The sequence below is a fragment of the Schistocerca serialis genome, chromosome 2, assembly GCF_023864345.2.
Source record: "Schistocerca serialis cubense isolate TAMUIC-IGC-003099 chromosome 2, iqSchSeri2.2, whole genome shotgun sequence".
In the NCBI taxonomy this organism is placed as follows: Eukaryota; Metazoa; Arthropoda; class Insecta; order Orthoptera; family Acrididae; genus Schistocerca; species Schistocerca serialis.
In genome coordinates, this window is record NC_064639.1 from 352735506 (window position 1) to 352757946 (window position 22441).

Sequence of the window (22441 nt, forward strand, 5' to 3'; positions counted from 1 at the left end):
TACGTTCTACAGTGCCTGGTGTATTAGTTGCACTAATAAAAACTGTTGGTGACCATCTGTCAATTCCAAAGCAAATTCCAGTTGTTTTCCTTATGTTAAATAGGCCCTACTTCAGTAGGTTAATCATTATTTCACCCTTTCCATTGTACCTCTGTGGGTCTCCTGCATGAATTCCTCTATTTCCTTTACCAGCAGTAGGCTATCACATAACTAGCAGATAAGGCAGAATAATAGTACGTAAGTGCACATAAGAGTCTCCTATGTCATTACTTATTTCCACACAAAGACAGTCAGTGCAAGTCATACTTACGGGAGCTTTAGATGGCTGTTGGGTTGATGGGCTATCAAAGTTTGTTGAGTTGTTGTAATAACCACCTTGCATAGAATCTGAAAATGTTTGGAAAAAAATTGTTATTCTTTATTTTTAATCATATCTCTATTGTACTGAACTACTGATTTCGAGAAAACATTTTTTTAAAGTGTGGATAACAGCGATGACATTCCAGTCATGTATGTGTCATTATGATGTTTCAAAAAGGGTTTGTAAAACTAATGAACGAACTATCACCGTTGTTTCAACTACAATACCCCAACTTCGAGTACATAAACAAACTATTTTCAATCTCTTTTTATATTCTGGCTGAAGTTTCAAAATCAATGTCTATTTATTTATGAATTAGGCCACGGATCAACACACTATAATAAATTACAATAAACAGCTCAAAACACACACACACACACACACACACACACACACACACACACACACACACACACACACACACACTGAATATTTAAGTATGCTTTTACGAGCAATCAGATTTATCGGAAGAGAGTTCCGTAAAACCATAATCAAAGAATATAAAATAATGCCCATTTCCTCTACGTATGTAGGCTATTTGAAACTATTTTGCATCTCAAACTAAACTAATGCTAAAGAGTGTACTACACAATTGCAGCATAAGAGTAGATCACTATTATATCAACAGTACCCGACTACAACTGGGTGGCAAAAACCTACTGCAGGTTGCTTATTATACAAAAGATTTCCAGTTAAAAAAGAATAAAAGCCCTACCAGCTTCGAAAACAAAACTAAGATAACACTTAAAAACAGCATCTTTGTAGTACGTCAATATTTTGAAACTAGTCAAAAAGAATTAGAAAGGTTTGCAGTACTCAGATTAGATTTGATTAGTACTTGTTCCACAGATCATGAGTACGACACTTCGTAATGATGTGGAACGTGTCAGGTTAATAAAAGGTGCATATACAAGATATTACATTACACAAAATATTACATGACACTTAATATATATATAATGTGTGTGTGGGGGTTGGGGAAATTACCCACTTACTATATCCAAAAATTCATCTAATGAGTATAGGAATTGCCATTAAGAAATTCTTTTAATTTCCTTTCAAATGCTATATGGCTATCTGTCAGACTTTTGATGCTATTAGGTAAGTGACCAAAGACTTTTGTGGCAGCATAATTTACCCCTTCTGAGCCAAAGTTAGATTTAACCTTGAGCAGTGAAGATCACCCTTTCTCCTAGTGCTGTAGCCGTGTACACTGCTATTACTTTGAATTCGTTCGGATTGTTAATAACAAACTTCATAAGTGAATATATACATATATATTGTTAGGCTACAGTGAAGATCTCTAGCTCTTTAAATAAAGTGTCTGCAGGATGATCTTGGATGAGCTCCAGCAATTATTATGATTACACGCTTTTGTGCAATGAACACTCTTTTACTCAATGATGAGTTAACCCAGAATATGATGCCATACGAAAGCAGAGAATGAAAATACGCGTCGTGGTAAGCTAATTTACTGAGCTGAACTCAAATGTTTCAGCAGGTCCTCAGTGTGTTTTTTCCAGTTCAACCCCTCAAGCAAAGTATTGACAACTGTGCTACCCACATTCCAGTCTCTCGAATATAAAGGCGGTATCTCCATAACTTCACCAACTTCGGTTGCCCCGTACAGCACAAAGTTCTTCCATTTACGCACCAATAACTCCAGATAATTTATACGTCAAAAGCGACGTATTCAATTATAATACGGACGAACCAACAAGAAGATCACAACAATAACAATAGCAAAAACAAACACACTAACCGTGTGGGTCAAACATTTTCTCCTTTGATGTTCAAATAACAACATAAACAACGCAACCTTAGCTAACAACGTCACTTCACCATGAACAACACAGAACTTCGCGCTTTAACATGGCTCCCGCATAAATACAGAGATGTTATAATTTCCCGCCGTTTATCTCCAGGCTTCCATTGGCAACGAAAACTTGCACCTACATCCCACGCCACCACCGCCGGAGCCAGTAATATTTCTACACGCCCAGTCCTGATTCTTACTGACATGAGTCACTGATGCCAGTGACTACGACAATGCTTCTGTTTTCGTGTAGGAAAGACTACTCTCCAACTCTGAGAATATTACTCAGCGTGTGGCTGAGGAAAAAAAAAGAAAGCCGCGCTATTATTTGAGCAACCAGTAAGATCCGACCCTATTTTTTTGTCTCACAATTCACTGTTGTGAGAACTACTACCCTTGATCCAAGGTGAAAAATATTGAAGAATCGATCAAAATTTACAACTACATCTATATAGGTGTTCTGCAAATCACATTTATGTGCCTGGCAATTCTCTATTATTCCAATCTCGTATAAGCTCTGATTTGCCTTATTTTATCATGGTGATCGTTTTTCCCTATGTAAGTCGGCGTCAACAAAATATTTTCACATTCGGAGGAGAAAGTTGATGACTGGAATTTTTCGTGAGAAGATTCTTCCGCAACGAAAAACGCCTTTGTTAAAATTATGTCCATCCCAAATACTGTATCATTTCTGCGACACTCTCTCCCCTATTTTGCGATAATACGAAACGTCCTGCCCTTCTTTGAACTTATTTTATGTACTCTGTCAATCCTATATGGTAAAAAACCCACACTGCACAGCAGTACTCTAAAAGAGGACGCACAAGCGCAGTGTAGGCAGTCTCCTTAGTAGATCAGTTACATTTTATAAATGTCCTGCCAATAAAACGCAGTCTTTGGGTAGCCTTCCCCGCAACATTTTCTAAGTGTTCCTTTCAATTTAAGTATTTAGGTAGGTATTTAGTTGAATTTATGGCCTTTAGATTTGAGTCATTTATCGTGTAACCGAAGTTTAACGGATTCCTTTTAGCATTCATGTGGATGACTTCACGCTTTTCATTATCTGGGGTCAATTGCCAATTTTCGCATCATACAGATATCTTTTCTAAATCGTTTTGCAATTTGTTTTGATCTTCTGATGACTTTACTAGTCGATAAACGACAGCATCAACTGCAAAAAACTAAGACAGCTGCTTAGATTGTCTCCCAAATCGTTTATGTAGATAAGGAACAGCAAAGGGGGCTATAATACTACCATGAGGAAGCACTGAAGCTTTAGAAATGTGATATCATTGTCATAGAAAAAATTAAGGCAAACATAAAAATGCCACCCGATCGCGGAATTAACTGCAGGAACATTACAGCGTTGGTAATATCCCAGTGAACGTTGTACTAACGAAACAGCAAATGAATAAATAGAAGATAAAGGACTACTGAACATCATATGTGCCTCACAGAAGGAAGAAGCTGTCAAACCATAACTCTGATTGATAGATGGAAAACTGTGTAAAAGCAATTATGATCCAGTGGGACAGATAAGATTAGTCGTATTCCTAACTTATTTACAGCCAGCTATAGTAAAGTATTTTCATGAAGAACTGACATCAGGTCATCTCGGATTTGTGAAAAATCTTGACAGAATCACATTGAGGTATCACTGATCGGCCCTCTGCCGATCTGTCAGACTTTACATAAGCCACTGTAAAGAACGCCAATGCCTAAATCACTGTAATGAATGCCAGCATTGCAAGCATGTGTCTCCGTTACACCTGAGGACATATACACCTGTACTCTGCAAACCACCATGAGGTGCATGGTAGAGGTTATGTCCCCCTGTAGCAGTTATTAGGTTTTCTTCCTGTCCCATTAGCGTATGGAGTGTGGGAAGAATAATTGTTTGAATGCCTCTGTGGATGCAGTAACTATTCTAATTTTATTCTCACAATCCCTAAGTGAGCGATATGTAGGGGATTCTAGTATATTCCTAGCAGCATCATTTAAAACTGGTTCTTCAAACTTTGTTAATAGACTTTCTCAAGGTATTTTAAGTCTATTTTCAAGAGTCTGCCAGTCAGTTCCTTCAGAATCTCTGTGACACTCTCCCACATCTTAAACAACCTGAGACCATTTGTGCTGCCCTTTTCCGTATGTATTCAATATCCCATGTTAGTCCTATCTGGTATGGGTCCCATGTACTTGAGCAGTATACTCGAACCAGTCACAAGAGTGATTTGTAAGCAATCTGCTTTGTAGATTGATTGCACTTCCCCAGTATTCTAGCAATAAATCAGAGTTTACCCCCTGCTTTATCGACAACTGAATCTATGTGATCATTCCATTTCCTATCTCTACAAAGTGTTTCAGCGAGGTATTTGTATGAGTTGGCCGACTCCAGTAGTGAGTTTTTGATATTATAATTTGTAACTTCATTTGACGTTGTCAATTGCTGTAATGGCCTAAAGACAATAAAATCTTTATTATTATTATTATTATTATTATTATTATTATTATTATTATTTGATATTATAATCGTAGCCAATCTTAGCACCACTTTCAAATCTTATCAAGATCTGACTGAAAATTTTTGCAGCTTCTTTCAGATAGTTCTTCATTATAGATAACTGCATCACCTGCAAAAAGCTTGATTTTACTAGTAATATTGTCTGCAGGATCACAGCATAGGTGCCATGAAACTTACCTGGGGTATACCTGAAATCACTTCTACATCTGATGATGATTCTCGATCCAAGATAACATGCTGCGTTCTCCCTACCAAAAAGTTCTCACTCCAGTCACATACATCACTTGATTCACCATGTCATGCTTTTCTAAAATCAAGAAATACTGCATCTACCTGATTGCCTTGATCCAAAGACTTCAGTAAGAAATGTGAGAAAAGTAGGAGTTGAGTTTCACAGGATCGGTGTTTTCGAAGTCGATGCTGGTTTGCACTGAGGAAGCCATTCTGTTGAAGATACCTCATTATGTTTGGGCTCAGAATATGTTCTAAGATCTTACAACAAATCGTTGCCAAGGATATTGGTCGGTAGTTTCGTGAATCACTTCTACCACTCTTCTTGTAGGCAGATGTGACCTGTACCTTTTTCGAAAAACTGGGCACAGTTTTTTGTTTGAAGGATCTGCAATAGATTATAGTTAGAAGAGTGGCTAACTCAGCCACAAATTCAGTATTGACTCTGACAGGGATTCCATTAGGCTCTGGAACTTTGTTCAGTTTTAACGATTTCTCAGCACCACTGCCACTATTACTTATTTCATACATCTTTCCAGTGGTACAGAGATCAAATTGGGGCTGTTTTCCTTTGCAATGGAACATTTGAAAACGGTGTTAAGCATTTCATTTCAGCTTTTGCTTTGCTGCACTCAATTTCATTTAGTGTCTCATTCGCTAGGGACTGGACACTAACTTTGGTGTCACTAATAGCCTTTATATATGACCAGATTTTCTTTGTATTCTGTGAAAGATCACATGACAGTATTCTCCTATGGTAATCATTGAAGGCATCACGTATTGCTCTTTTGACAGTCAAACGGCTTTCATTCGGCATCTCTCTATCTATAGCCGTACGCTTCGTTTTACAACTATTATGCAGTAATCTCAGTTTCTTCAGAAGTTTCCTTACAGTGGCTGTATACCATGGAGGTTCCCTTCCACTATGAACTGTTCTACAGGGTATGTATTTATCCAGTGCATGATCAACTATTCTTTTAAACTTGAGACAGAATTTCTCTACATGATACTGCCCAGTGCTGGAAGTTTCAAGTTCCTCATTGAGAGATAACACTACTGACTTTTTTATCTAATTTACTGAAGATATATATCTTACTGCTTGTTTTAGTTGTCCTTTGTCCTTTGTTACTCATTGTTGCCACAACCATGTCAGAGTCACTAAAACCGGTTTTGATGCGGACGGCCTCAAAGAAGTCAGGTCTGCTTGTCGTCATTAGATTAGATGTATTTCCATCATGAGTGGGATTCTTAACTATTAGTTCTAGATAGTTTTCAGAGATGGCATTTAGTACTGTTTTAGAGGATGTCTTATCACATCCACCACCAAAAAAACTGTAATTTTTCCCAATTAAATGTCAGATGATTAAGTCTCCACCAATGATTACAGTATTATTGGAGAACTTATGTATAAGTGAACTGATGTTATCTCTAAAGCTTTCGGTTATGTCTGGAGATAAGCCTGGTGGGTGATAGAAGGATCCAGTTATGATTTTATGCCCACTCCTGTACAGTCTTGTGCAAACAATCTCACATGCAGCTTCAGTTCCGATCTTGGTGGATTTGAGTTTCTTGTCTACTGTGACAAATACACCACCTCCATTTCTCATTTGCCTAACCTCTCGGTATACACTTAAATTTTCCCCAAAAGTCACACTGCTATCAATTTCAGGTATGAACTAGCTTTCTGCATCTAGTATTACGTCAGCTTTACTGCTTTTCACGAATGCTTCAAATTCTGGAACTTTGTTGCGATTGCTTTGTCAGTTTACTATTAGTTATTTCAATATTCTCACTTGTGGGAGGCATTTCTTTCGATCTTATGTGGATATTTCTGGGTTTAAAACCGTTATTGTTATCTGGGTTAGATAACGTGTCACCTAATCTAAAAAGCCCTCGTGTGCACGACCCATACACAGTCAGGTACCTGAGTCAGCTGCGTTGTATATGTAGTGCACATCTGACCCATTTAGGGGGACCCTACAGTTCTCAGTCCTACTCTGCAAGTCTAGGAAGTCGCAGCCTAGTTTGTCACAGAGCCTTCAAAGTATCTGGTTCAGTCCTTCCACTTGACTCAGAACCATAGTCCCACAGTCAATTCTGGCGACAATGCTGCAAATTGTGAGCTTCGTTGAAACTCCATGCCCAAGTCTGGTCTTCTCAACCTTCTCTGCCAGTCACTGGCATGACCCAAAAATTACCTCAGAGCCCTGATCACAGGCATCATTTGTTCAAACATGTGCCACACTCTGCAGTTGCTTGAACCCTGTTCAGTACCTTGAATGACGGCCCAGGCATAATCACTGAGTGCATCTGGTGTCATTTCATGTCCCTTGCTCTCATTTCCCCTAGGGGTACCATTATTTGCTGTACGTTTGAACTTCCGCCAATTAATAGACCCCTCCTCTTTTGGATCTGTTTCATAATGACACAGGACAAAACAGAACAGGTAAAATGAGTCCCACTGGCTCAGTTTCAGTTTCAGTGAAAGACAGAACCTCAGACTTGTTTGTTAGGGGGATTGGTACAACACCCTGAGTCATCCCTAATCCCAGTCCACCCTGTACAGGATGCCTAGATCTGCCATTGACACACCACTCACAGTTAAGTGGGCGTGTAATGACAGATCCTGTACTTCCTGCAGAGGAGACAGGATCTACAGTAGGGGATAATACTTGAGGTACCTCTGTCACAGGTATCATAGGTACACAACTCTCAGAAGCTTTTGTGTCACACTGATTCACAGCAGCTGCCAACTGTTTGACAGTAGTAGGACGATTTCTAACTGCTTACAAACATCAACAAACTTATCCCATATTCGAGAACAGCATTCACAATGGGGCTACATTTTGGCTGGTGCAATGTATTATAAAGTAGTGAAGCCTGTTGAATATCTTTTAAGCTTTTGAACTAGAAAGTTGCTGATTCCTTGTAAGAACTGAAGCAAATACGCAAAACGAGATTTCTGTTAACCAGTAGTAAAAATTACCAGTTTCCTAAAAGGTTTTGATGTTAATTATAGTTGCTAGCCAACTCGAAAACAGTGTCAATTTATGCAGATAAAATACAAGGCTATACTTCTTAAAGGGAAAACTAGATGTACACAATATGTTAGTTAGAAAAACTGCTACGGTAAACAAATCACAAACGCCGATTTACTACAAATTGCTCATAGAGTACCGGTATACAAAGGACGATGGCAGCTTCCCAAAGTTCTCAAAAACGCACGTTTATTTGTGTTGGTATACAATGAGATTCAGGAATAATGTATTCTTTGGCTGAACTGTGAATCACAAACGTTGATTTGCTACGAAATAAATTACAGATCCAAACACTCGTACCGGTAACTTTCGAAAATATAGTTTTGTAAGCGGCCGAAAATTTTCAAAATGACCTATTTCTCACGTAATTGTGCAACGAAATTAGAGAACGATTGTTTTGAACGAGGATAGGCCTACTGTCCTCAAAAATTTTAAAAGAGCACATGTAAGTTTACGCCTATAATTGACGATAACACTAAGAGTTTATCACGGCATTCGCGAATGTTCAAAATTTCAGGATATATCACAATACAAACGGGTATTAATACAATCAATGAAAGATTACGCAGAAGCGAAGCCAACAGTAAAGTATGCGAATTTAGAACTATAAATCGACACGCGATCTTGTACACCAGGTCTCACACAAACGAAAATTCCGAATCCGGTACCAATTTCTCATATACTTGCTTCATTTCACCAGATTGCAATTGCCCTCTTGAAGGATTTCCCAAGTTGATAACGGGGAATAAAGTGGTAATGGTGTGCATTAACTACCTCATAATTACTCTGTCGCCAAAACTGTACTGACAGCCAAAGCGGTTAAATTCTTCAGGCTTCTTTGAGAACTAATTTTAAAACCACAGAGCACCACACGTACTTATCCCATTGTTACAGTCAAGTCTGGTGTCAGAACTAATTTCCTGATGCAACATCCTTCATACGGTAATAACCGCCTATCTTCTATAGACGAATGGCCACACAAAACGTTTTAACGTAAGACATTCGTTGATGAAAAGAGAGTTAAGATATGATACTTTGTCTGTTGTAACATTCGTGCAAAGCAAGACCGGGTTTCACGTCATTTTTCCTTATAAACGGTTGAGAGACTCAAACAGTAATGGATACTTTGCTCCCGTTAACTTCACAATGCTCAGAATGATTACATCAAACATCTCATTATCAGGACAAAAGAAGTGAGTAGCGAGCACACAGGTAGATCTTTGGTGTCCAAGATCAGTGCAATGAACATTACAGCGGTAACGTAGTACCGGTATGGATTTTTATATGCGTGGATGGTCGATCTATCAGAGAAATTACACACACACACACACACACACACACACACACACACACAAAGTATTGCATCACCCCAGTTCCTAGAACTCCTGAAGATAGACGTTGACTGTGGATATTGTATCACAGACACAGTCCATTCGAGTGTTCAGAGATATCATTAAACCCGCCCAAAGTTGTTAACAACCATGCATGAGCAGCGCCTATTAGATAGAGGGGCCCGAGAGCCGATCAGTTCCAGGAATTCCACCAGGAAGGAGGTACATGTTTCGTGTTGTCTGTAGTTCAATCATGCCTAGACGGTCAATGGCGCGGTACGATCGCGTCCGCATTGTTACTTTGTGCCAGGAAGGGCTCTCAACAAGGGAAATGTCCAGGCGTCTCGGAGTGAACCAAAGCGATGTTATTCGGACATGGAGGGAATACAGAGAGACAGGAACTATGATGACATGCCTCGCTCAAGCCACCCAAGGCCTACTACTGCAGTAGATGACCACTACCTACGAATTATGGCTTGGAAGAACCCTGACAGCAACGCCACCATGTTGAATAATGATTTTCGTGCAGCCACAGGGCGCAGTTTTACGGCTCAAACTGTGCACAATAGGCTGTATCATGCGCAACTTCAAAGCCAACGTCCATGGCGAGGTCCATCTTTACAACCACGACTCCATGCAGCGCACTACAGATGGGTCCAACAATATGCCAAATGGACTGCTCAGGATTGGCATCAGGCTCTCTTCACCAATGAGTGTCGCATATGCCTTCAACCAAACAATTGTGGGAGACATGTTTGGAGGCAACCTGCTCAGGCTGAACGCCTTAGACACACTGCCCAGAGAGTGTAGCAAGGAGGAGGTTCCCTGCTGTTTTGGGGTGGCATTATGGGGGGCCAACATACGCTGCTGGGGTCATGGAAGGTGCCGTAGCAGCTGTGCGATATGTGAACGCCATCCTCCAATCGATAGTGCAACCATATCAGCAGCATATTGACGAGGCATTCGTCTCCATGGATGACAATTCACACCCCCATCATGCACATCTTGTGAATGACTTCCTTCAGAATAACAACATTGCTCGACTAGAGTGGCCAGCATGTTCTCTAGACATGAACCCTATTGAACATGCCTGGCTTAGATTGAAAATGGTTGTTTATGGACAACGTGACCCACCAACCACTCTGAAGGATCTATGTTGCATCACTGTTGAGGAGTGGGATAATCTGGACCAGCAGTGCCTTGATGAACTTATGGATAATATGCCATGATGAATACAGGCATGCATCGATGCAAGAGGATGTGCTACTGGGTAATCCCTAAGATCGAAAACCCGCAACTGCCTAGTGATTACCGACCAATTAGCATACTGCCTGCTGTTTCCAAAGCACTCGAATATATTGTTCATGACCAAATCACTGAACACTTGCATGAATTCAGCCTATATGACAAATTTCAATCCGGTTTCCGTAATCATCACAGCACAAACACTGATCTAATTAAAGTAACAGATGACCTGAAATGTGCCATCGACAATCAAAAGGCAACAATATTGACAAAGCTTTTGACACTGTTAACTTTGACATATTGCTCAGAAAAATGCAACAGCTTAATTTCTCTGATAGTGCAATGAGATGGTTTGAAAGCTACTTAAAAGACAGACAGCAATGTGTTGTCTGCGTAAATGAAAAGTCTTCCTGGAAACATGTTTCCTCGGGAGTGCCACAAGGATCAGTCTTAGGACCACTTTTGTTTTCTTTATATGTCAACGATATTTCGTCGGTTCTGTCTTCCTGTAAGTATCATTTCTATGCCGACGACCTCCAGCTCTACCTAAGCGTCAGACCTGAAGACGTAAACACTGCAATCGCTCAGATGAATGATGATCTGTCTTCGGTAGTGACATATGCGAAAAGCCTGGGGCTTAAACTAAATGCAAAAAAGACGCAAGTAATCTTAATAGCCCATCAGAAATTAATAAGTTCAGATTTCCGCGAACGGCTACCTACGATTCTGCTCGACGGTACTCCAATACCATATCAGAAAACAGTGAAGAACTTGGGTGTAACTTTGGATGAGCATCTCAACTGGGCGGAGAATACAGTCGCAGTGTGCCGAAAGACGTCTGCTTGTCTCTATGCTCTCAAAAAGTTTCGGAACATATTTCCACAGGACTTGAAACGCCAGCTCGTGCAAGCACTCGTTCTACCGAACCTCCACTATTGTGATGTGATTCAACAAGGCACGAGTAGTGAAAACAAAAGACGCCCAGAGCTAACCATGAATGCCTGCGTGCGTTACACCTGCAACATTCGCCGATATGATCATGTTAGTGCTTCATATTCCGAGCTAAAGTGGCTGCGGCCGAACAAATTGTGTGACTACCACACTCTATGTCTACTTCACAGACTCCTCGTCGCGCAAGCACCCCAGTACCTTGCTTCAGAGATTAAAAACCTGTCATGCCATCATAATAGAAACACGAGGTCACTCTTATTTGGTATCCTAACTGTGCCCACTCACAAAACAAAAACTTTTGCAAACTCCTTCTCAGTTGCCGCTGTCCGCCTCTAGAACAAACTGCCCCTTACCTTGCGCAAAATTCAATCTCCTGCTGCTTTTAAGAAGAAGTTGAAGCATTTCCTACTATCATCCTCATAAAGTTCTCCACAAAATTAATGTACCAGGCCAATCCTCTCATCTGTCAAATAGCAAAGCTAGCGTCTCCTCTCTTGCTCCTGAGATGCCTTCCCCTTCATCTATCTCTATTAGCCAGGGAATCTTCTTTTCCTTTATATTTCCTTAATTATGTTTCATCATGTCTATTCTTCTCCTCCCTTCACCATGAGTCTCCCTCATACTCCCTGCTGCCAGCACTCCTATCTAAAATTTGTCTCTTCAATAATGTCTAATTATAACAGTACTTATGATCTACGAATATAAACTCTATATGTATGTATTTTTCCAGGTGTACCTTTCTAATTGTTTACTTCACTTTTTGTACTAGATGTAGTTTAACATGCCTACTAAAATAAGTAGAATGCCTGGTTAGATGTAAGAAAGGGCCTGATGGCCCTAATCTTGCCAGGTTAAATAAATCAATAAATAATAGAGGTACCAGTGTGTACAGCAATCTGAACCACCACCTCTGAAGGTCTCACTGTATGGTGGTACAACACGCATTGTGTGGTTTTCATGAGCAATAAAAAGAGTGGAAATGATGTTTATATTGATCTCCATTCCAATTTTCTGTACAGGTTCTGGAACTCTCAGAACCGAGGTGAAGCAAAACATTTTTTGATGTGTGTATTACAGCGCTACTTGCGCTCATACTGATTCCTACATCATTTGACAGATCTAGCCTAAGAATTAGATGGTAGCGATCCCACATCATGGAGAAGAGCCAGTTCTCGGCCCAGGCAACTCAATGAGTGGCGTGGGGTGCCAAGCTGAGAGGGGCACCAGGGGCACTCAACTGCAAGATTTGTATTCAATGTGTACCACAATTAGCAGCGAAAACTGACATGTGTGACAGTGTATGAGAGAAAAGAAGAGGAGGAAACAGCAGATCGCCGTTTGGCGAGGAGGGGAAGCAGTGCAGCATGTTGTGAATAGTCCATGGTGCTACGGCTGTAGTCATCAGCTGCACACAAGTCACATTTGATTGCCACTGTCTACAATTATTTACAGCATTTGTGATGTCTGGACAGTTCAGGGACTTACTTATTTAAAGAATACTGGAATTTGTTATAACATTCTATGTATCTAATGCGTATGTATTAGCCCGCTCTGTTGAGGCAGGCAGTTAAGCTCCATCTGAATTTTCATGTGTATAAAATATGTGATGATATCATTTCAGTTTTATGTGCTCGTAAATTCATTTGTGCACAGATTCTTCCAAAAATTAGTTGGAGCTTCATCTACATGAAAATCAATTTTGCAATAAAATTGACCAATTTTATTTATTTGACTACAGGTAACCTATCCCCATGGTGAAATTTTGTACTTTAGTGGCAAACATGACCAAACTATATACATCAGATACACAGTGTGACAAGAAAAGTGTCAAGTGTCCCAACAGGAGGAAGTATTGGTCAAACCAGAAGAAAATTTCCCATAATTACATTTTTGGAATCCAATACCTTTTTGAGATATGGGGCATTTAACTTGTGAAGAGTAACACATAGTATTTGGTGGTGTCTTATTGTTGCAGTTCATTGTACATGTCTGAATGTTTGTAATTTACAGGACATAGGTGGTGGCACCGATGCCAATCATAGCGGTGCAACAATATGCTACGGCCAGTTAGTTGAGGTTGAGCTATTTACATTAGCAGAGCAGGATTCATGATTTCACGAAGTGTCAACAAACTGTACTATAAAAATTGCAATGGAGGCATCCATTGCCACGAGGGAAATGGCAGACATGGTATTTTGTTATGAGTTAGTCGATGGCAGTAATCATCAAATATGTGGACTGTATGCCAAATGACACCCAAAACCTTTCATTCCATCTGCAAGTATGTTCAGCAGGCTATTACAGTGACTTGCAGATACTGAATCATCACAGCGAACACAACAGACTGCATTAAGCCTTGCACAGTTTGCATGCTGGAGATGGAGGGGTAGGTATCGTGAAATGTACAAGATGATCCTGAAACAAGCTTGCAAAGTATTGTAGTTGCTGTAGGTATCACCCATACTCTTGTGTGATCAGTTCTGCATGAACGGTTGCTTTATCCCTATCTATTGTGTGCAACATCTGCCAACTTGCTGGCCAGCAGACTGCCATGCCTAATTCAATTACAGTTCTACCACTAGCTTCTACAACAGACTACTGAAGATTCACAGTTCACAGACAGCATTTAATTTACAGATGGGCCAGGATCCACAAAAGATGGCATACTAAATTACCACAATACACACATGTGGGGAGATGCAAATCCTCAATCAGTCACAGAGATGAGGCATCAGAATCACTTCACTATCAATGTACGTGTGGGAATTGTTGGTGAAAAGGGCCATAGGGCCATACACTTTACCAAACAGACTAACAGGTGCTGCATACTATTGTTTTCTGTGTGATGAATTACCAGTGATACTAAAGAATGTTACTCTTGCAGAAAGACAATGACTGTGGTTTATGCATGATGGGGCACTACCCCAGTTCTTACAGATTGTGTGAAATGACCTCAAAGCAATGTTTTTTAGTGTGCTGGGGGATGAGTGAGTAGTGGTGACATGCTGTGGGGCCCAGGGCAAACATTGTTAATAATTACAAGGAACTTTATTGATCTTGATACATGGCGTAGTGAGGAAGGCACACCTCTCCTCGCGGACCATGGTTGGGCCTGTTGTATGGGCAGCAGCTTCCACTTGGTTCTGCTGCTGAGCCAGCACCTCATTCTGCTGAGGCCAACAATCTCCATAGGCCACGGGCACTGACATTAGGGGTGCGTCATGAGGTGCTGCGATGGCATCCCACTTGGAAGGCAGCTCCTCAGCTCCACATAGGGCCATTGTGGTGGCGTGAGGAGATTGTTGTGTACTACTTCCCTCAGTGTCATGTAGGCCTGGCATCCTCTCGCCACACTTATGTCACTGTGACAAAAAGCAAAGATGGCACTGCCCTTGGACGGTAGTTGGCTGGCAGCTGGTGTTGTGGTACCAAGTCCCATGAAGGACTTAGTGCAGATGGCAGGTGTAGCCTGGCCTCGCACCCACGGCTACATCTTGTGGAGTCCAGTTGTCTTCTGTCCAACATCACTCTGGCATTATGGTGGCACTGGTGGCTTCTGGTGATGACAAGTGATCCCTGCCTTGAAATACAGACTTATTTATATGCTTCTAGCACCCATTTATTTCAGTAAAATTCAGTACCTTGTCACATTGCCAAAACAAGACACTTACCATGTTTACCACTGAGCTCAGCTATCCTCACTGCACAATCCACTGGTGTGTCTGTTATTGTAACCCACGTCACCACACTTGTGACTACCAACGCGTGGTTGTTAACACAACACTCTATGGTGTTTCCATGCTACTTTTGTTAAAGACTAATAATTTTCTGACCTAAGACTGGGTCATGGCACTACAGTTTCATGAACAATGGATTCACTGTGGTGGTCTGGAAGTGTGGCAGGTTCATTCACTGCAGCTATTGTAATGCTGGTGATGGAAATATTTAAAGGCGTTGGTGTATGATAAACCCATCAAAAATGTGCAGACATTACAGGAGCATGTGATGTAATCTGAATGGAGCCAGGTTTATTTGAAAGTATGTGAGACTCATTGTGAAAAAGGCCTGAAGGATGCGTCAGGACACATGTTAACCACATGTAGCATGAGTTACGGTGTGTGCTTTTATGTACAAAGAGATTAGAATGAAGGGACAGATTGGTCCATATCTCAACAGGTATTGGTTTCCAGACCTATCATTATAGGAACTTTCCTTCTAGTTTTGACCAATACTACTTTCTGTAGGAATACATGACCCTTTTTTTTTTAACACCCTGTATCTGTATGACGTAATTTGTATCAAAAATGCATACGGATTTCTTTTTTATATTAACCATCCTCAGAGAATAAATACAAAGTTAACAAGTTTTAATAATTCCAAGTACCAATTTTAATAACTGTGGTACCATCTTCTGGTTGTCACAAAATACATCCTGCTCACCTATGATATTCCTTCTCACCATGAAAACTGATGACAGACCATTGACAGCCTGCTGCATCTAATAGATCTGCATCCATACTCTGTAAACCACTGTGGAGGGACAAGCAGAGGGTACTTCTCATTAAACAAAGTATTAATTGCCTCTACACCCTCTGTAATTAATCAGATCTTGTCTTCATGACCCCTAAGGAAGTGATACATAGGTAGCTGTAGAACATTCTGAGATTCCTCATAGATACTGGTTCTTGAATCTAAGGGAATTTCACAGAATAGTTAACCCCTATCTTCAAATGTTGGCTAGTTTTGATTTTTCAGCATTTCTGTAACACTCTCACATAGGTCAAACAAATGTGTGACATTCTTGCAGTCCTTGTTTGTGTACAGTCAAATGATTCAAATGGCTCTGAACACTATGGGACTTAACTTCTGAGGTCATCAGTCCCCTAGAACTTAGAACTACTTAAACCTAACTAACCTAAGGACAACACACACATCCATACCCGAGGCAGGATTCGAACCTGCGACCGTAACAGTCGCTCGGTTCCAGACTGTAGCATCTAGAACCGCTCGGCCACTCCGGCCGGCTTTGTGTACGATCAAAATCCACTATTAGTCCCATTTGGTATGAGTTCCAAGCATTTCAGTAATATTCTAAGGTGGAACGCATGGGTGTGTTTTAAGCATCTCCTTTGTCAACTGATTGCATTTTCACAGTATCCTACCATGAAACAAAGTATGACACCTGCTTTATTTGGTACAAGTTAACTGATTTGAATTTTGAGTCACTGATACTGTAGTCATAGGTTGCTACAATTTTTCCAATTATGAAGTGGTAATTTTAAATTTCTGAACATCTGCAATGAGTTGCCAATCTTTGCACCTCTTTGAAATTTTGTAAAGATCTGACCAGATATTGGTGCAGCTTTTTTCAGATAGTGCTTCATTTATATAACTGTATTATCTGCAGAAAGTATGAGGCTATTATTAATATTGTCTGCCAGGTCATTAATATACAGCATGACCATCAACGGTCCCAACAGATTTCCCTGGGAACACTTGAATTTGCTTCTGCACCTGTCAAATACTCTCCATCTACGAGGATGGTTTGAAAAGTTCTCAGAAACATCACGAGAGGTCAGTGCTAACGCAGCACGTTGTTCACATGATATTCATTGTACTGTTGCCTTTAAACACGTGCCATGTCCGTGCTCTTGGAAGAGAGCTGTGGCAGTGACGTGGCTCTGCTGTTGTTCCCACATAGTGATTTGCGAAGATGGGAAAAAATCGAGATTTAAGCGCTTCATATAGAAAGATATGAAAGCAAAAGACATTCATGCTGATTTCCAGAATACACTGGCGGGCTCTGCTCCTTCATATTCAACTGTTGCCAAGTGGACAAATAAATTTAAATTTGGTTGGGAGAGTTTAGATGATGATCCGCGCAGTGGTCAGCCAAGATGTGTCACTATGCCAGAAATCATTGCAAAAGAGCACAGGATGGTCATGGAGGATCACCGATTAAAAGTGCATGAAATTGCTCATGCTTGCCAGAAGTCATCTGAAAGGATATATCACATTTTAACTGAAGAATTAGAAATGAAAAATATATCTGCAAGATGGGTGCTGTGACTCTTGACACTGGATCAAAAATGCATGAGAATGGACAATTCGGAACAATGTTTGGCCCATTTTAGGACAAATGAACAAGATTTTTTGTGCCGGTTTGTGACCACAGATGAAACTTGGGTGCACTACTATATCCCAGAGACAAAACAACAGACAAAGCAGTGGAAACATGCTGATTCTCTGCCACCAAAGACACCAAAGACATTTCCTTCGGTGGGAAAGGTCATGGCGTCAGTGTTCTGGGATGCGAAGGGGATTCTGGTTGTAGAGTATCTTCCCTTGGGCAAACAATTACTGGAGAATACTATGGTAACCTCCTGCACAAACTGCAACAAAAGATACGTGAAAAAAAGCCAGGTTTAGCAAGGAAGAAAGTCAGCTTCCAACAAGACAATGTGTGCCCGCACACATGTGCCTTCGCCATGGAAAAATTACACAAACTAGGGGTTGAATTATTGTCACACCTGTCTTATTCACCTGATATGGCTCCGTCAGACTTCCATCTCTTCCCAAAACTGAAAATTTTTCTTGGTGGACGAAGATTCATTTCAAACGAAGAATTGATAGCCGGAGTTGACAACTATTTTGCAGGCCTGGAGGAAACTCATTTTCGAGATGGGATCAAGGCACTGGAACATCATTGGACCAAGTGCATTAATCTACAAGGAGACTACACTGAAAAATAAAAAAAGTTTCAGTGATGTAAGTACTTTTTTTCTATACTGTTCCGAGAACCCACTCTGATTGGCGGCTAAACCCCAAGCTCGAACCACAGAGCCAGGAAGAAAGTGTGAAAAGGGATGCGCCAATGGGTGTCGATGGGGCAGCATAAGCAGATGCGGGGAGGGTGCATGGCTGGCGACCATAGAGCCTTTGGCCAAACTCTGATCTTCCACTGGCATAAACCTGTAGGAACTCAAGAAGCATGTCAAGGGGTTGTCCATGGTGGAGTCCATGCTGTATTTTTTCATTTGAACCTAGAACATGCAGATTAGACGTTCTGCCTTGCCGATTGATTTGGGCTGAAAAGGAAGAGCAATCACATGGCAAATGCCTTGTTGGGCACAGAATTCGTGGAAGGTCTCAGACAAAACTGTGGACCATTGTTCATCACAAGTGTATAAGACAATCCTTCAATAGAAAAAAATTTGGAGAGGGGATGAATCTTAGCCACAGCTGATGTCAAAGGACAGGGGACACCATATGGAAATTTAGAAAAAGCATTGACAACAAACAACCAGTAAGGACATAAGAAGAATTCCGTGTAATCAACATGGACGTATTCCCACGGACACTGTGGTATGGGCCAGGGAAAGAGCGTCGCCTGTGATGCCACCTGTAGGGTAGCACACTGAGAGCAGGCCATGATAAGATGTACAAAGTCATCATCGATGCCAGGTCAAAACACGTGCCAAAGGGTCAATAACTTGGTACGCTAGACTGTACAGTGTCCGTGATATAGGAGCTGAAGCACATCTCATCATAGGGTGACTGGTATCACAAATCTAGGCGACGACCCATTCATAGCTAAGAGAACACCACCATCAAATCCTGAAAGGCAGCAACAGAGGTCAAAATAGTTATGCAAAGGATCAGAAGCCCTGCCGGAGGGCTGTCCAGCTGATCATGCTGAACAATGTGAACACCTTGAAGCAAAACCAGATTGCCAGCGACAGTAGTTGCAATCTGGAAACCCGTTATAGGAAATCCTTTTGCCGTACATTGTGCCATAACATCTAAGTGAAAACAAAGGAGTTCATCCTGATGAAAATTAGAATCTGGCCCCTTCAGAAGTTAGGACAGCACATTGGCAATGGCACGCTGCATGGTACACAAAAAATGTATTTCATAGTTGTACACACAGAGAAACAAGGCCCAGTGCTGGAGGCAATGTGATGCTTCATTGGGAAATGATGTAAAAGGATTAAACTTGTTGATTGCATAAATACAAGGGTTGCCCAGAAAGTGATGCACTACATTTTTTTCTCAGCCAAAAACAATGCTATGAATGTGAAACATTACGTATGTATTATTTGAAGTCTCCTGAGTGAGTGTGCCAAGCTTCCATCCCTTCTGACAGATAGCGTAGCTGCAGGACAGGTTCAAAATGGCTTCTGTAGGTGATGTACGTTACAAGCAAAGTGCCGTCATTGAATTTATCACTGCAGAGAAAAAAAAAAAAAAAAACGCGTGGGGAATAAGCACAAACACTTGTGCAAAGTCTATAGAGCATCTGCTGTAGACAGAAATACAGATAGTCACTGGGCATGGAGGGTGGGGTCATCAGAAGGTGGTTCAGAGGAGCTCCATGATTTGCAATTGTCGGGGAGACCATCCACAGCTGTCACACATGACATGTTGCAGCGTGCTGATGTTGTCATTCGTGAGGACAGACACAGTATGACTTCGAGGTTGGCACTGCATCTGTCAATCAGCACAGGAAGTGTGAATGCAATTACCCATACTCTAGGATATTGGTACTGACAGGGCATACACACCCTTGTCTCGCACTGGAGGAAGGCCGAAGAATGGGATGGGGATTACGTGGAAAAATAGGGTGCGTAGATAAAACACCATTCTTTCATTTGTGTAATTCTCATTATGATCAATAAAGAATTGTTGAAGAAAACATATGTGGTTCATTAGTTTCTGGCAGCCCTCGTATTTTTGATGATTAAAGTCTGTTACATGTATCCATTGTGCTTATTAAACTTATGGAAAAACACTACAAACTTATGCACCAACATAATAATTTAGATTACAAAATTGTAAATGCATGCTCACAGGCCAACATTCACTGAAATGACAACTTTCTTGTGGAGCAACTCATGGAGCGGATGGGCCTACATAGGTGCACCTGTAATAAATTTGTGATAGTAAGCAATTTTACCTAGAAATGCTTGGAATTGTTTGACATTTGCAGGGCAAGGCAGAGCCCTGACTACATGATGACATATATGCTTAACACCATCCCTAGAAACCTCAAATCACAAACACAATGTGTGGGTGAAAACAGTGGGACAAGCTGCATTTAGGACCATGACAAGGTGCATAGGATACCTAAGTACTTTTCCGTGGATGCACCCATCACGATGATGTCGTCAAGATAGTTGATGCAACCCAGAATGGACATCGTCAGTTGCTCCACAAATTATTGGGGTCCTAGCCACACCAAACGGGAGGCATGAGAATGGTGTAACCCCAAGGGGTTGTTAACGACAAGGAGCCATTTAAATTCTTCATCCAATGGAACCTGTAAATAGGCTTCAGATTAATTAATTTCAGAGAAAAACTGGCCCTCCAGTGAGTTTAGCCAATAACCCAACCGGATAGCGCAAAGGGTAGGTGTCAACGACAGACTGACCATTAACTGAAAGTCTAAAGTTGACACACAGGTCACATGAAGGGGTAGACCACTAACCACTCACTCGATGTAACAGGCTGTATGAGACCTGACAATGACAGCCTGTCTAGTTCTGCTTTAACTTGATCGATCACACAAAGCCACTGGAATAGAGTGCGTGCAGAAAAAATGTGGCAATTCTCAGGGTTCAGGGCAATGTGGCCTGCAAAATGAGTGGCAGAACCTAACCCATCTGGGAAAAAGAGACGATAATTCAGAAGACAGAAAATCTAACTGTTGGTAAGTGACCTGGTTGGAAACAAGGTGCACCGCATCCCAATCAGAAAAATCAAAAGCACTGAAAGCACCCAGACCAAACAAATTTGCGGTTTCGGCATCATCAACTACCAAAGAAATCAAGGAACAAACCACAGCTTCATACATAGTAGTACCCATAAATTGGAATATGCTGCTTGTAGTAACGCACCAAGCATCGAGTAACTGGAGACAATGCAAGAGATCCCAATCCACATAAGTTTTTGAGTTCAGTAAGTCATGGCTGCACTCATATCCACTTGTAGTCTAAGCACTTGCCTATTACTCACACTTTGATAAGCAGTTTGTCATGATTTGGAAACGATGGAGACACACAATTAATATCCATCTCCACATCCATAGGAGGGAGCTGGGAACGACACACAGATGCTATGAGTCCTTTTTTTCCTACAGTTCTTGCAAGTTGCCCAATGCTTAGGGCATGCAGCCCTGTCATGTTCCACGAGACAGTATGGGCAAGATAGAAGCACAGAATGCTGCCATTGCTGTGGTTGTTTTGCATGTCTCTGTCCACTGTGGCATGGAGGCTGCAGTTGTACAGCTGCCACTTTGTCCTCCCACCTGAGAACTGACTGATGAGCACGAACACAAGCAACCACAACAGTGTCACACCAAGCTTCAATTTGATCACCTGTAGCATGAGATACCTCAAAAGATTGAGCAATATGTAAAGCTTCAGCCAAAGATGGATTCTCGCACTGCAGTGTCTATTGATGCATCTCCATGTCAGGAGCTAATCAAATGATGGCGTCGTGGACCATTGAGTCAGCATAGGAATCATTATGACCACAGGTAACAAACTGACATTTGCAACTGAGGCCATTGTGTTTGCCACCCATGCCCGGTAGGACTAGTGGGGTTGTTTACGACAGTGGTACAACTCTGCACATGCTGCAGCGACATGCTTGTGTTTACCATGATCATTTGACAACAACAGATGCATTTCATCAATTGAAAGAACACAGGTTCTGGAAGTGGGGCTAACTGGCACTACAACTTGTAGATCCAAACAGAAATCCTAGAAAGGGACAAAGCCTTACATATATTTACATCAGTGATACCAAAGGGAAGAAAGTGTTGCAAAAGCCACTTCTCATAAGCCTCCTAGACTTTGGACACATTGTTGTAAGGGGGAAAGGGCAAAGGGTATACTTGTGGTGTAGGATCCTGCATAGTCAAAGCGGCCAACAAGTTTGTGATAG

General features: G+C 41.2%; 1 protein-coding gene across 1 annotated transcript in view; it reads right to left on the reverse strand.

The window, feature by feature from the left end:
* The window catches only part of LOC126457165 (replication protein A 32 kDa subunit), a 34992-nt gene extending 32712 nt beyond the window's left edge, over positions 1-2280 (reverse strand). Inside the window, exons 1-2 of the mRNA XM_050093248.1 lie at positions 2124-2280; positions 311-387 (exon numbers count right to left, since the gene is read on the reverse strand). Of these exons, the coding sequence (XP_049949205.1) occupies positions 311-387; positions 2124-2139 (93 nt within the window). The 5' untranslated portion in view covers positions 2140-2280. The remainder of the gene's footprint in view (positions 1-310; positions 388-2123) is intronic.
* Between the last annotated feature and the right edge of the window lie 20161 nt (positions 2281-22441).